Raw genomic sequence first — 12,500 nt, 5'->3', positions numbered from 1 at the left:
CAGCGATACTATACACCAAAATATGTAGTAACTAAAGATATTTATTATCCAACTTTTTTTGCACTGCATTTTTTGCAAATGAATGGTAAACAAACGAGAATGTCTGACAGATTTGTGCATGCAGGGCAACGTCAGCGACTAAACTAGTCAAACAAGTTCTCTACTGTACAATAACCAAGTGTACAATAACTAACTGTACAATATTGTGGAATATTTGTACTTGTTTCGTGCATTTTCTGTACAATAACTAAATAAATACAGTTGGATGATAATTACATGTAATTCATATAGCTTGTCACTAGAGCAGGCTTTCAGCGTATACCTAACCTCCTCGGTTCGTTTCCCAGATTCAGCGTCACTTTATCTTAGTTATGGTTTAGCCTGCAAGCATCTCTCTGAGTGGTGGGTGGGAGGAAGAAGCAGGTCTGAGAGCTTGCTTGCAGGCTACTTGTGGGTTGAGTTTGTTGGTTATCTGCTCTGCTCCAAGAGGTTTTTCTCCTGGTACTCCAGTTTTTCTTTCTCCACAAAAAAAACCTACAATCTTGGACAAAACTCTTGGGAAAAGTGCCAGCTTAAACAAAATTTGACATGCACTCAAAAAGTATATTGGTCCTCCCCTCATACCAAGGTTGATAATGTGATACAAAATACTGTGCAATCCTTTGGACGTTTCTTAACCAACATTGGAATGGTGGGTGGGAGGAAAGTAGGAAGAACTTAATCTTTATCAGGCAGACAAATTAGAGCGTCGCATTTTCCAAACGAGTTTTGTCCAAGATTGTAACCCTCAATTAGTGCCCCTGTGCTAAACACAGTTGGCACTTAACCCATCAACTCCTGTGAGTGAGACTTGACAGATTTTAATCTAATGCCAGACAATTTTACTTGTCAAATGGGGGCACCCAGCGGTGCGTGAGGAGTGAATGAGTGAAACATGAAGATGCACTATAAAAGTTGTGGAAGTGTCTTAGGCACATGCAAATGATGTATCAATCAAGCATGGATGCAACTGAGAGCTCTGTGATAATTTGTTCAATGGAAAAGCCCTTCTTTATGGCAATGCATTTGTATTGTGTCATAAAATGTTGTTTTTAACCCCCAGTCCCTTCTTTTTTGGCACTAGAAATATCTTTTCGGGCTTCCGTCTCTGTGATGCTGTTTGTTGATCACCATCTTGGATAATTAATCAGTCGTGCTTGAATGAATTTGAGCAAAAGCAGTGCATAAAGCGCCCCCTTTTATAATGCGGCTTCGTGTTTATTAATCCATTGTAAAAGTTCGTCACTCCCCAGAGAAATCCCTCTTGTGCAGTCTGTTCATTCTGAATGACATAACCTTTTTTTCCTCTTTAATTTGAGGTAACATTATGGAAAATGTGTGGGATGACAGAGAGTTTAAGGAGTCAAAATTATTAACTTCCTTCATTTTCTCACTTTCTCTAGGAGAAACCACCAACAGAGAGAGGGAAATTAAAAAGTGTCTTACAGAAGCTTATAAGAAGACTGATGATGAGTTCTTACACGAAGCATCAAAAGCGTAAGTGCCAAAACTGAACATCAAGTGGCTGATGATAACGGTCGATAACAAGAGATGTGAATTAGGACTGATTTGCCAGTTGCCAATCAAATCAATTCAAATTAAGAAAATTAATATTGGTTTTTGAGGAAAACTGCATTACTGGAAGATAAACCTCTCTGGGCAGAGAACCAATAAACTCAACCATCATATTAGCCTATCGGCATGTAAAACCCAGGATTTAGTTACATTTCATTTATTTCATGGAATCCAAGTGCTCTCAACCTGGGATGGATAGTCTGCTAAAACAAGGTCACACAGTCAGGTGAAACTGTTGATAAAAAGAAAAAGAACGTTTAACTTGCATGCAGATGGCATTATTTTACCTCCAAGACCAGAGTGGTTTATCTTTATTTGTTTCTTACTCAGATTTTTCTGCTCTCCAGAGAACAGATACAATAATAGTGAACTTCACCTGAGGGTAGAAACATCTCAAAGCCTTCTTGTCTTGGCAGTAATTAAGTTATTCCCTTATAATAGCTAATGGCCACTGTTATTCATATTAACGTTTTTTCCTTTCAAATGACTTCTTAAAAAAATAATTTTTTACTGATGTAAAAATTTGTGATGTCCACAAATTAAGGTCACCAGTTTGGAAGGATGGCTCAACTGCAGTCACAGCATTGGTTGTTGATGACATTTTGTATGTTGCCAACCTTGGAGATAGCAAGGTAATCCTTAACCCATTAGAGAGCTTTAGATTCTAGGACGAGAACGACTCAGAGTACGAGGTTTTTTCATAGAACAACAGTGAGCCCGCGCAAACCAGCGTCATTTTGGCGGGAAAAATGTGTAACTGTCGTCATTTTAGTGTGAGGTTCTGCAAAAATGTTGACGTGTCAAAACAAGTCAACAACAGCAGTTTTGGCATTTTTTGATCAGAAAAAAGGCTCAGTTACCAGCAATAAGAATAACTCAGCAACCTATGCTGCTAGCAAAGAGTAAGATTAATAGTCCGAGTCATAAATTTGCTAAGCATTTTCGCTAAAAACGGGCAGTCAAATCTTGTACTCCTTCTCGTCCTTGTCCTAGAATCTAAACATCCCTATCGACTCCAGGGCCTGTTTCTCAAAAGTCCCGAAACCTCACGGGGCGTTTTCGGGTGTCACAATTCCCTTTGTATCTCAAGAAAGGAGAGAATTTAATTCGTCAAACTTCACAGTTATTTTTCTTTTTGTTGCCTTGAAAACATGTTAAAAAATCGGCTTTCTAAAACAAGCGGTTGGCAATTTCACAAATAGCTTTTCGGGCCCGAAAAGTTATCGGGACTTTCGAGAAATGGGCCCCTGAAGCGCCCCCATTGACGAGGAAAATCGACTGGCATTAGACAGAGTAAAATCTAGTACTGTAAGTCTCACTAGCAGGAGTCAATGGGTTAAATGAACATGTTACTTTTAACATCAGCAGTTAACCGGAAAGATTCAGGCAAAAGACAACCCTTTCTAAATGGCTGCACATTGAGCTCTTTTTGACGAGACAAATCCTGGCTCGTTTTGTTTTGTTTGTTTTACGAGACATCTGGTTTGTCTCTTCTACTGGGCAAACCTGCCCAGAGGGAAGGAGCACGAACAGGACTCGAGGTCCTATGCGAGGTGCTCCACCCTACCCTATCCAGACCAGAAAGACCAGACCACAACACCGGGAACTACATGCAAATTGCTCTTCAGCAAAGCAACTTAAGTGGTTTAAATAAGTCACTCCATGAAATAATGATAATAGCCAACTTGGCTCTCTATCATCTCAGGGTAATGTGAAGTGCTAGATTTATATCCCATATGAACCATGTGAGCGTTAGCCCTACTGATGGAACTGGACCCACACAAGGACAGAGAAAAACTCTGACCAGGGTGGGAATTGAACCCACGACCTTCGGGTTAGATCTCCGCCGCTATACCGACTGAGCTACAAGGTCAGACGGGAGCAGGCCGTGGGAACCGAAGATGTTAAAGTTAATGTAACCTTTCCTTGTACTTGTACATGTTCATCGCCGTGACTTTAGCATCTTCGGTTCCCACGGCCTGCTAACGCTCACATGGTTCATATGGGATATAAATCTAGCACTTCACATTACCCTCTATTCAATTAACTCTGTTTAAAATATAAGTGCTACACGGCCAACGTTTGTATAAACGTAACCTTTCCTTGTACTTGTACATGTTCATTGTTAATTAAGCTTTTAGGCAAGCTGCTGTAGCCAGCCACTCTTCACACAGTTCGAGATATTTTTCTAGCGACTACTCAGTACATGCCTGCAGCTAGGTTCAACCCTTTGAATGTCACCCGAATGAAAAAAATCTGCTCATGTCGAATAAGTCTTGAACCACGATCATTTCTTTTCCCTATACCGTGAGCGGCACTATGGTGGCTGAAAGGGGGGTAGCACTTATAATTATCTGGAATCAGCCACTGATACTTTTCAATGAGTCTGCCAGTGGCGAATTGTAGCCGCCAAGATTTCCAAAGTTAGTGCGAAGAGGGCAGCTATACAGTATACAATCTCGACCCCAGAGTTCTTCTCTTGACTGAGGGAGAGAGGAGCTCTGGGGAACCCTGAAGCAAAGTGTCTTCTCATTGGTTTTCGTCAAGAACAATCAAAAGCGACTCTAATTGGTGCATTCATGTCAGCACGAGGAGTGAGCAGGCGCCGTAAGATTCAAATCGCCAATTTTTGGCTATAAGAACCCTACGGCGCATGTTCTCCTACATAGAGTTTCCCAGAGCCTTGGGTCGATCCGAGGCCCTGGTGACGAGAATGCTTTAGTATATTGCCAGTAGCGGGCGTATTTTCTTACCTCTTGTGATTAACATGAATATTTGCTATTCAGGCACTGCTTTGTCGATGCACAGAAGATGATAAGATGTCGGTGGTGTCACTGTCCAAAGATCATTCTCCATCTCTGGTAAGTTAAACTACCAGTGGATTCTTCATTTTTAAAGTCAAAACACAATAGAGAGAACGTGTTACCATGTACTTCGTCTGCTTCATTCCTTCTTCGATCATTTGCTTTTCGTTCTCAAACTTTCAGTATGAAGAGAGGATAAGAATTCAAAAGTCTGGAGGAAATGTCAGGTACTCAATATCGGTAACAACACTTTTTTTAACGTGTGAACCAGCAGTGATTAAATTCTTCAGCACTTGCATGGTTTCCATTTTTTCCGGTCACTTCTGTGCAATGCTCTCTTTGATTTAAAATAATAATAATCGGTAGTTTTTACAAAGAAACTATTGCGGCTATAGGAACGAAAAAAGCACGTCGAAATAGGTCTCTAAAATCAAGTGTTCCTGTAACAGTGTCGAAGTGGACGAAGGAAAGATGCTAATGAGTTTGATCCTTGTGCATGCGTCAACCTCGTTTTCACGGTGAAATAAGCGCTCTTACGTTTGCGCATGTATTTAAGTCGCTAGTGAAAACCAGGCTTTAGGGAGGACGCAACGGCAGTAACCTGACGTAGTCATGCCATGAGGTATGAAGAGTCCGGTGGCACTCACTCACTCACTCAAAAGCAATGCTTAGCATGCTTAGAAGGTACAGGCAAATGTGAAATCGAAGTTTATGAAATGAATCAATTGGAATGGAGTAAGTGACATTGGATTCCCCGTTGGATACCTCATGACATGACTAGTCCATCCATGAGCAAATAATCGTGCCTGTTGGTTTCTTTTACTTACACGCAAAACAACAACGTCTCGTAACCAACGTTGTCGTTTTTACGTTAACAAGAGCATACAACAGTGAATCGTTCATTCTATGTATTCACTGTGTAACACTTTGAGTGAGGCTCCAGCACTTGGCTAAGTCGCCTGACTTCTGGCTGTTATACACAATTGTGGTCTTATCCATACAGAAGCCCTTCAAGCTAACCCTGCAGTAATTCATAAATTTTATACGTTAATTCCTCTCTATTAAATGTTAACGCCAAATATTCTCTTTAGTATAAGTCTCGATATTTCTCGTGTTTTGTCCACTGACTACATTTTGTTGTGCTGCAAACAGGGAAGGCCGTGTTCTTGGGGTGCTGGAAGTGTCACGCTCCATCGGAGATGGCAGATTCAAGAGATGTGGCGTGACCTGTGTTCCGGATGTCATGCGATGCACTCTGACTGAAAATGATAGGTATCGTGCCGAACGAAAATGCACCAATCACTCTCGGTTTTCGCATGACTCTACAGCCGCCATGTTGGCTGGCAAAACTAATCTTTCGGGAGTTGAAAGCTGGCCTTATGCAAATGTTGCTTTTGTTTCTATTAATTTAAGTTTGTGTCCACTGAGCACACTTGGGTGAAAACCAAAGACACGTGCCATCGATGCCGAGCCTTGGGAAACGCGCACGAAAGAATGATGTTTCTTATTGGCAGGAACTGGGACGCATCCAGTTCGACACCCAACGAATAACCGCTCCATAGACAACCAAGTCTCTCCCTCAATTGAAGGATTATTCTTAATTGTCAATTTCTTCCAAGTGAACAGAGTGAAGTATTATCGTTCATTTTGGACACTGGAAGCTTGATAGGGATCATGGGAAATGAACATATTTCTTGTAAAAGCCGAACCCCAATGTTTGGACTCGTAGGACTCGAACCTGGGAATGTGTGATTAATAACCCCTTCACTTAACCACTAGATTACCACATCATTAACTGCGAGGATGTCATTTTTTATTAATGTCGATTTTTTCTTCCAAAAGTGCCGCTGTAAACGTGAATTAACACCCGCTGAGAAGCAAGCTTACACCGTGAAAAATATCGGTTACCAAACTTCAAGAGAAAGCTAACCATTTTAAAATCAAGCCTCAGACTTGACCATAATTCAGCAGTGATTTTATATGTATACCAATTAGTTCTGGTAAATAATCGGCACATTTTCTAGTCAGTTGATCTTTAGTGGTTAAGTGGACAAAAACAGTTCCTTCAAATTGGGTGCTCCAGGTTCAACTCCTGTCCAGGGGCTGCTTTTACTTTTTTCTTTTCTTTTTCGTACTACAAGTCCGACGATAATACTTCATTTAAGGCAAACTGACAATGAAGGATAATCCTTCATTTGAGGAAGAGATCGTGTTGCCATGTAATTGGTGAACTAAAATTCGCACCGCCCTTGACCAATCCAAAGTAACAGAAATTTATTTGCACACGTTTGCTGTGCGTTAAGCTATGACAAATTATTTTCCATCGAGTTCTCAACGTTTCCTTGCTAGTTACGCACATAGTGGTATTTCACTTTCAGGGGAAACTACCTAGTGTTTCTTATTTGTATTTTGTTTCACATCTATTTCAAGTTTAGTTGTAAATGTTTTGGGGCTTACTGTAGGGGCTGTTGCCGGGAGATATCTATCCACACTTGTCTTCCCGATTCGTGGGCCTTATTAGTAACAGCACCTTGTTTGCGTTTCTCCAGAACCCGGTGTGGGAATAAACAAGGGCTCTTGTGTTGACTCAAAGTGCCGCTAACCTCAAGTACTTTTCTTTGCTTAATTAACTAAATCTGTTCACTCTTACCAGATAACATTTTTCTGTTCTTAACGCGCAATTGCTTTTAAAATGTGCGCCAAGCTTAGCAAAAGCAGCAGAGTCACGTGACCCAAGCCTAGTTAGTGATAGGCCTGGGTCCAAGTAACTGCTACTTAATTGTGTACTTTTTTTCGTGACTACAGTAAAAGGAAGAATATCAGGCCTTTTCATAAGTAAAGTGCGATAACTAAGTAAAGTACGATCGTCCGGGTGAAACGTCAGTCAATGTCATCTCAAACAGTCCTTCTCAGGACTACACTCACCCGGACGATCGTACTTTACTCAATTATATGATATGAATTCTGGGTTCAAACCATTTACGATCAGGCCTTTTATCGCAAAATCAGCTACTTAACTGTGATTGTTCTCATAGGTTCTTGCTGTTAGCGTGTGACGGTCTTTGGAAGGGATTTTCCGTAGATTCAGCTCTAAAGTTTATCAAGAACATCATTGAGGTGAGAAAAAACCTTTTCACCTAGCGTGTTATTTTATTAATCATAATTGTTTCCATAACATACTTCCTAAAAGCTTATTCAGTTAGGGTTAGGCGAGACTTTAAATCAAACTAGGTCACGTGAAAAGCAAGCCTAATTAAATTTGTTTTTTGTTTCTTTTTCTGGTTTTCGTGAGGGGGAAATTGGAGCACCGGCAGTAAAACTTTCCCGAAGCAAAGTGGAGAACCAATAAACACAACCGATATGACGTTCTATGACGTTGAGTTGCGGAATCAGTCCCAGGCCTCGTTGGTGAAAGTCAAATGCTCGTTCTCTTCCCCCAAAGAGTGTCAGTGAAAGCAAACAAATCAAAGGTTATGCCCTCCCCTTGAGCATCGTTTATTACTGAAAGCATTCTTTTTCAATCTCAACAGGGAAAAGATGGAGATGAAGTTGTCCAGAAAGCTGATAATGGTACGTTAAGTGACTGTGATGTTAGAACTCGTTCTTGAGACCAAAGCACTGATTTCTAAACGTTCAGCTTATAGTTTTTTTCGCGCCCTTAGTATCGTGGTAGTCTTTTAGAAGAATTGTTCGCCCCATTTTAGAACGCTTTTTAGTTGACCTAATTCTTAGCATTTGTTCATGTGAACAGGGTTTGTCTGCGGATCAATTTGAGGTGTCAACATGGCAACCGAAAACAAAGTATCTTTTCACTCTTAAAAATCTTGCTCTCTTGTGAAGTTCGAAGAGGACTTTACTACTTGTAACTTAAGTCTTAACCCTTTCAAAAGCCCTGTCGCGTTCGTAATCGAGAATTTTAAAACGAGTTTTTCAATTGCCAGGTGATGAAGATGTTCCAATTGACCCAGCGTCTGTTCGATTCCAACGAGCTTGCGATAAAGTTGCAAGTGAAGCTGTCAGGAACGGAAGCTCAGACAATGTGACAGTCATGCTGGTATCCATCTCGAGACGATGATTGTATAGAAATGCTGGGTGGAGAGGGTGTGTTCAAGTGGTTCGTCTTTTCGTCCTTCCCCTCCCCTGCCAAGTCCTGTATTCATTGCCGTCAAATGATGAAGTGGAGAGACTCGAGGTATGCCGTCGCGTTTAGACCTGTTGAAGACGGCGAAGTCCTATACAGCGATTTACTTATTTATTCTAGGAAACCGGTGTAAAAATAGAAAGTTTTCCGATAGATCGCCTTAGTTCTTTCTTTTAGTTCGGTATTTTCCTTCGAATGTATTTGCCAGTGGTAGTCTTTGTATTTGTAGCTGTGTAATGTGTCAATAAACTACTAAGTTTTTCGATTGAGATAACTCAAGTGTAGCCCATAGATCAAAGTCTGGGAATTAAAGAAACGGGGGAAATTCGGTATGGCGGTTGAAGGATCCCAGAGCCTCCGTTGCCCTTGTCCAGCCGGTTCTCTGGTTTGATGGTTGTCATAGTTTCGCTGCGCACCGGTGGCTCAGTTGGTTGAGCACCGGGCTGTCACGCGGGAGGTCGTAAGTTCAACTCCCGCCGGACCAACACTCAGGGTCTTTAAATAACTGAGCAGAAAGTGCTGCCTTCAGTGTAATTGTACATCTGCAAATTGTTAGACTCTCTAGTCTTCTCGGATAAGGACTGTAAACCGGAGGTCCCGTCTCATAGCCCTTGTTGGAAATTAAATAGTATGGGACTTTAAAGAACCCACTCGCTATTCGATAAGAGTAGGGGACGTAGTCCGCGGTGTTGTGGTCTGCCGTTATGTGGACGGGGGTATCTTTCACTTCCTAAAATTTATTGTAAACTGCGTAATAAGCAGTCTGGCTAAAGTCCCCCATAAAGCATTCTAAATTACTCCTGAAAAGTCCCGAGGGGAGAGACTAATGGCATCACTTCACTTCACTTCACTTCACTTACTTCACTGGTTTCGTGGATTTAATGATTTCACTGGTTTCGAGAGTTTCATGGTTTCGCAGGTTTCGTGGGTTCCTTGGTGTCACCGGTTTCGTGGGTTTCATGGTTTTACTGGTTCTTTGGGTTTGAAAGAAACCAGTAAAGCCATGAAACTAACAAAACCCGCGAAACCATACCTACGGTTAGCATTTTTGCAAAGGTTTGGGTTGTTTCAGTTATAGTAAAACAATGACCTGCAACCTGTACTTTACACCCTCCGGTCACTTCACAGTAGAAATTCGCGTTGTTGAAATCACTTCGTGACTATTTCAACCTTTTTAATATGACAATGGTGTGGTAGTTCCTCAAAAATGACACTGCGCTTAATTTAGGGGAGGAGATGAAAATGTTCCTCAAGTGCTAACGTTGTTCATAAAACCTAAAATTTGGCTATTTCACGTTGTTCTTTTGCAGGAGCGAAGCAAAGTGAAGCGAAGCGATGCTATTAGTCTCTCCCCTCGGGGCTTTTTAGGACTAATTTACAATGCCGGACTGCTTGTTACGCAGTTTGTAATTAATTTTAGGGAATGAAAGATGCCCCCGTCCAGATAAGGTCAGACCACAACACCTGGGGACTACGTCCCTTCCTTTTGTCGAATAGTGAGTGGGTTCTTTAACGTCCTATACTATTTAATTTCCTACAAGGGCTATGAGACGGGACCTCCGGTTTACAGTCCTAAACCGAAAAGACTTGAAAGTCTAACCATATGCAGATGTAATTACAAAGGAATCACCTTCTCCTCAGTTATTTTAAGACCCTGAGTGTTTGTCCGACCGGAGTCGAACTCACGACCTCCCGCATGGCTGCCCGATGCTCAACCAACCGAGCCACCAGTGCAAAAAAGAAATGGACAAAAGTGAAGAATGCACGTGCAGCGCGTTCAAAGCTATGGTTTTTTTCCCTCTAAATGTACAAATTTGTGACGTTCTCGTTGCCGTCGCCGTTGTCGTTGCTTAAGTTCCCAAATTATCTCATTGTTAACTTCTGTGGGTGTAATTGGATTGAAGAAAAACGAGCAACACTGAGGGCGACTTTCATTGGATATAGGCACGAAAATTGCGTTTTGATTGCGGTAGTAAGGAGCTTAAGATCTACGACGACGACGTCGACGAAAACGCCACAAAACAATGATATCATTGGTTGAAAGAGCATAAATAATCGTGCTGCACGTGTGGCACGGATTTAGCTCATATTTTTGCGGTTCTCTGCATGACGACGACGTGAAATCACTAAATTTTAGGTTTTGACGACAACGTGAACATGTAACAGAGAATGTTTCATTCTCTATTTTCAGTCAGAAACCGCTCGTACCAATTTATTTTTAGGATACTCTTCCCACATTGTATGACGTGAACGAAATGGAATAATCGCGAAAGACTTTTACAAGAGCAAAGTTCTATTTTGAGGTAACGTTTTCGTCGACGTCGCCGTCTTAGATCTTAAGGTCCCTAGTATCGACGCGTGACGTGAAAAATATTTATTAAAATATAACTTTTTTCTTATTCTTGATAGTGCTGAAATAGAGCTTATATTTTTTTTCCCTTGAGTAAAATAATTTATTTTTTAGACTTGCAGTCCTTGTTCACATTATACCGGCGGTAATCCAGGGTTTTATGAACTGTTTGGATCTGCGTTTTGAGTTACTTTTGACAGGAGCATGTTTGTTAATCACCAACTTAGTTTTATGATGGAAGAACAAAAATGAAAGTTGGGCCTAAACTGTCCCAGTCAATAAGCTCAAGATCATTGAGGGAATTCATCCTCAGAGAAAGATGAAAAGTCGCGAAGTGTAAAAGACAGATCACTAACGTCTGACACAGCATTATCCCTAAACATGGATGCCATATCCGTGAATTTGGTGAACTGAGAGGATATTGTCATTAGTGTGGCAGCTCATTTTGGACCCTTGTTGGCTCATCGATAACCGTGGTTAATGCATAGCTTTGAAGCATGATAAAAGTCATTGCCAAGGCTACTGCCGGTTTCAAATTTGAGGAGATTTATGCTGAAGTCCCCAAGAATATAAATAGGTTTAGCTGATATACGTATACTATCATTTTCAAGGCTCGTGTCAAGGTAATTTAGAAATTTTTCTGGAGAATTACGTTCTCTGTTGGTGTTTCCTATGGTAACATAACATTGTCATTACGTTTAAGAGAATGTTACAGAGTGAACTAGTCTTTTGAAATGTTCAAAACCAGTTTCAGCCACCTCAATTAACCTCCTTGAGGTGTTAGTGTTAAAACTCCTTTTTCGTGGTGAAGATATATTTATTTTATGTTTTCATAAAGTGCCTTAATTGACAAACTTTAAAGCAGCTTTTGGCAAAGTAGGTTATAAAGGGTGCACTCCAAGGCTCACAAAATCTAAAACTACTCGCAGTACATGAAATAACGTACCAGTTTTCCCTTTTAGTCAATATTGACTTTCCAAAAATCGCAACTCTTAATGTCCTACACTGAGAACGGAACGCATCCAGCAGCAGTCTTTTTGCTCTCGGCACGCAGATCTTTCGCGAATTCTTGAAGCTCTTCTACATTGCTTATTTTCTTTACCCAACGAACCCCTTGGTCAAGTGCCAATAAGAACTTCGCTGTCAATGCTACTCCAGGAGAAGCAAATGCTGCAGTGATCATGGCGGTCACCTGTAAGATATACGGAAAATAATGTCAGCTTTTCGAGATTAATGGACCTAATGACCCACTAGTGACTCTTGCCAAAGTCCCTTAAAGTTTCCGCGTAGCATGCGGAGACAAATAGTATATTGCTACCCCCCCCCCCCCCCTTTTCACTGCCGTAGGATGGTACGATAATTCATCGAAGGTTCCCTACAAGAGAGACACGGAACTATTCACACCCAAGGGTAGGCAGAGGCACTGTGAGAGTAAAGTGTCTCACCCGAAATGAGGAACACAGCTTAATGACCCCAACCATGATATTCATTAGACTATGGACTTACCTTTACAAACGTTTCAGCCCATTCCCGCCGACTCATCTCGTTGCGATTGTACAAACTCTTGAAGATCGTCCACAGCAGTCCAAGT

The 12,500-nt window shown here is 41.2% G+C and overlaps 2 protein-coding genes across 3 annotated transcripts in view; one reads left to right on the top strand and one right to left on the bottom strand.

The window, feature by feature from the left end:
• Positions 1–8,833, top strand: part of LOC137997964 (integrin-linked kinase-associated serine/threonine phosphatase 2C-like) — a 12,297-nt gene extending 3,464 nt beyond the window's left edge. The window contains exons 5-12 of the mRNA XM_068844310.1: positions 1,443–1,536; positions 2,159–2,246; positions 4,401–4,475; positions 4,602–4,645; positions 5,571–5,690; positions 7,454–7,535; positions 7,949–7,988; positions 8,360–8,833. Of these exons, the coding sequence (XP_068700411.1) occupies positions 1,443–1,536; positions 2,159–2,246; positions 4,401–4,475; positions 4,602–4,645; positions 5,571–5,690; positions 7,454–7,535; positions 7,949–7,988; positions 8,360–8,493 (677 nt within the window). The 3' untranslated portion in view covers positions 8,494–8,833. The remainder of the gene's footprint in view (positions 1–1,442; positions 1,537–2,158; positions 2,247–4,400; positions 4,476–4,601; positions 4,646–5,570; positions 5,691–7,453; positions 7,536–7,948; positions 7,989–8,359) is intronic.
• Positions 8,834–11,783: 2,950 nt separating this feature from the next.
• LOC137997962 (uncharacterized) overlaps positions 11,784–12,500 on the bottom strand; it is a 59,948-nt gene continuing 59,231 nt past the window's right edge. For both annotated transcript variants that reach the window (XM_068844306.1, XM_068844307.1), the window contains 2 exons: positions 12,416–12,500; positions 11,784–12,101 (listed from right to left, as the gene is read on the bottom strand). The exon at positions 12,416–12,500 is cut by the window's right edge and continues 664 nt beyond it. In XM_068844306.1, coding sequence (XP_068700407.1) covers positions 11,910–12,101; positions 12,416–12,500 — 277 coding nt within the window. In that variant the 3' untranslated portion in view covers positions 11,784–11,909. The remainder of the gene's footprint in view (positions 12,102–12,415) is intronic.

Source organism: Montipora foliosa, chromosome 3, assembly GCF_036669935.1.
Source record: "Montipora foliosa isolate CH-2021 chromosome 3, ASM3666993v2, whole genome shotgun sequence".
Lineage (NCBI taxonomy): Eukaryota > Metazoa > Cnidaria > Anthozoa > Scleractinia > Acroporidae > Montipora > Montipora foliosa.
This window is presented reverse-complemented; position numbering and strand designations above follow the sequence as displayed.